Genomic DNA, 2041 nt, shown 5'->3' on the forward strand with positions numbered 1-2041 from the left:
ATAATTCTCCCATGACTGTTTTATTTCCTGTATGGGATCATTCCTTAGAGCTTAGCCCATGGTTTCGGCCCATCTTTTCACCACCAGCCCACACCTCACTCTAACCAACTCTTTTCCTTTTGGCATTACTGTACGATCAGATCCAACGGCTACCATTTGACCTTGGGATCACGCGGTTTCACCCTGCCCCCATGGTATCTGTCAATCTTCTGCTATAAATTGACCTTTCGCATTTTCTTCTCTTTAGCACCGAAGCACAGCTTTGGCCCCACACACACACACACACACACACACACACACACACAAAAACAAGAAGAAGAAGGAAAGCACCGAAGTGTAGAACCTTAAAGAAGCGGAATCGAAGCGAAAAGAATCAACGGTTTCCATGAGACTTCTTCACGGCCTCGTTCTCTTGTCCCTGTTCTTCCTCCCTCTCTGCGCCGTTGCCGAGGGCAGTAGGGGACCGTTGCTCGGCGGGTGGACGCCGATAAAGGACATCGAGGACCCGCACGTGACGGAGATCGCGAAATTCGCGGTCTCGGAGTACGACAAGAGAAGTGGAGCGGCGCTGAAACTGGAGAAGGTGCTGAAGGGAGAGACGCAGGTGGTGGCCGGCACGAATTACCGGCTGGTGCTGGCGGCGAAGGACGGGTCTTCGTCGGCGTCGAAGAATTACGAAGCCGTCGTGTGGGAGAAGCCGTGGGAGCATTTCATGAACCTCACTTCGTTTAAACCTGTTCGTGGATAAGACAATGCGATTTTCGCCTTCACCTTTCAGAGCGAGTTTGATCTATGTATTAACTACAGCTATAATTATGTATTCTCCTATCTGTATTATTAAATGCTCACAAAAATAAACTGGTTTGAGAAATGGGAATAAAGTAAAGCAGGGTGTTTGGTGATATTTCTTAGCAATGAAGGTGTTCTGTGTTCTTTGGAGAAATTGGTTTAGGCTCGAGGCCAATCTGGATTTTCTCTGCCGTTTCTGTGATTTTTGGGAACCTTTTGTTATTGGAAAGGGATAAAATAAAATAAATTAAGAAAATAATGTAAAAATAAATTAAATTGTTTTTATTTATTATATTTTTTAAAAATTTCATGAATTATAATTTCAAATTTTATAAATTAAATTACTTTTTTTTTTATAAAAGTGTTTCTCTATTGTTTTAATCATCTTTTTTTATTTTTATTTTTTTAATCTATTTTATTTTATTTTTTTTTAACAATCAAACATGACTTCAAAATACATTTATTTACTGGAAATGGAATTGGGTAAAAATGTAAAAGTAAAAATAAGATTATTAGAATTGAATAGGTAAGTATATTTATAGAGAGATGGATAATTTAATTTATAAAATTAAAAATAATGATTCTCATATTTATAATATTATTAATAAGTTTTATTAATTTAGTAAAAAATGTAAAATATTTTTAATCAAATCTCACCCCAAATAAAATAGTTACCTACTTTTAAACTAACCTTATCTTTTCATATTTATCCTTATTAAAATGCTCTATAATAAATATAAAGTCATTTATTAATAGGGGCACTTTAAAAAAAACTATAATTAAACTTTAAAATATTAAAAATATTTTTTATTTTTAAATATTTAACTTTTTAAAAATATTTTTTAACAGAAGAAGTAATTGTTAAGTAAAAAAGTTAAGTTAGTTTTTTTATTAATTTTTTTTTAAATTCATTTCGTTCCTTTCCATTGACCAAAACCTATCTATTTGTGATTATTTATGTTTACGGTCTTCTCATTAGAAGATTACTGTTCTGGTCTACCGGGGACATTGACCCTTTAATATTGGGAACGTTGGTGTTTTAACGCTTTTAGTTAGGCTAATTTTTTTTTTCCCCTCATATTAGTGAATACGGTGGGACTAATTATGTCTGGTTTAATTTTTTTTTTCTAGTCATTTTATCGGATGTCCCCGGGGACTAAATTTTTAGTCATTGAAATTATAGTGAGTGAAATGATTTTAAAACCCTTAAGTCAACCCAAAAAAAACCATTCATATTTTTCAAATTTATTGC

The 2041-nt window shown here is 34.0% G+C and overlaps 1 protein-coding gene across 1 annotated transcript; it reads left to right on the forward strand.

The window, feature by feature from the left end:
* The first annotated feature begins 260 nt into the window (after window positions 1-260).
* LOC129286834 (cysteine proteinase inhibitor 5) lies at window positions 261-915 on the forward strand. Its single transcript, XM_054922903.1, has one exon. It carries the CDS (start codon window positions 386-388, stop codon window positions 746-748), a length of 363 nt encoding a protein of 120 aa, XP_054778878.1. The 5' UTR covers window positions 261-385; the 3' UTR covers window positions 749-915.
* Window positions 916-2041: the final 1126 nt, after the last annotated feature.

The sequence above is a fragment of the Prosopis cineraria genome, unplaced genomic scaffold (assembly GCF_029017545.1).
Source record: "Prosopis cineraria cultivar Desert tree isolate PC_DT_omini unplaced genomic scaffold, ASM2901754v1 PC11, whole genome shotgun sequence".
NCBI classification, from domain to species: Eukaryota; Viridiplantae; Streptophyta; class Magnoliopsida; order Fabales; family Fabaceae; genus Prosopis; species Prosopis cineraria.

Coding starts and splice junctions, on each gene's coding strand:
- LOC129286834 (XM_054922903.1), top strand. CDS start 386: ATGAGACTTCTTCACGGCCTCGTTCTCTTGTCCCTGTTCTTCCTCCCT.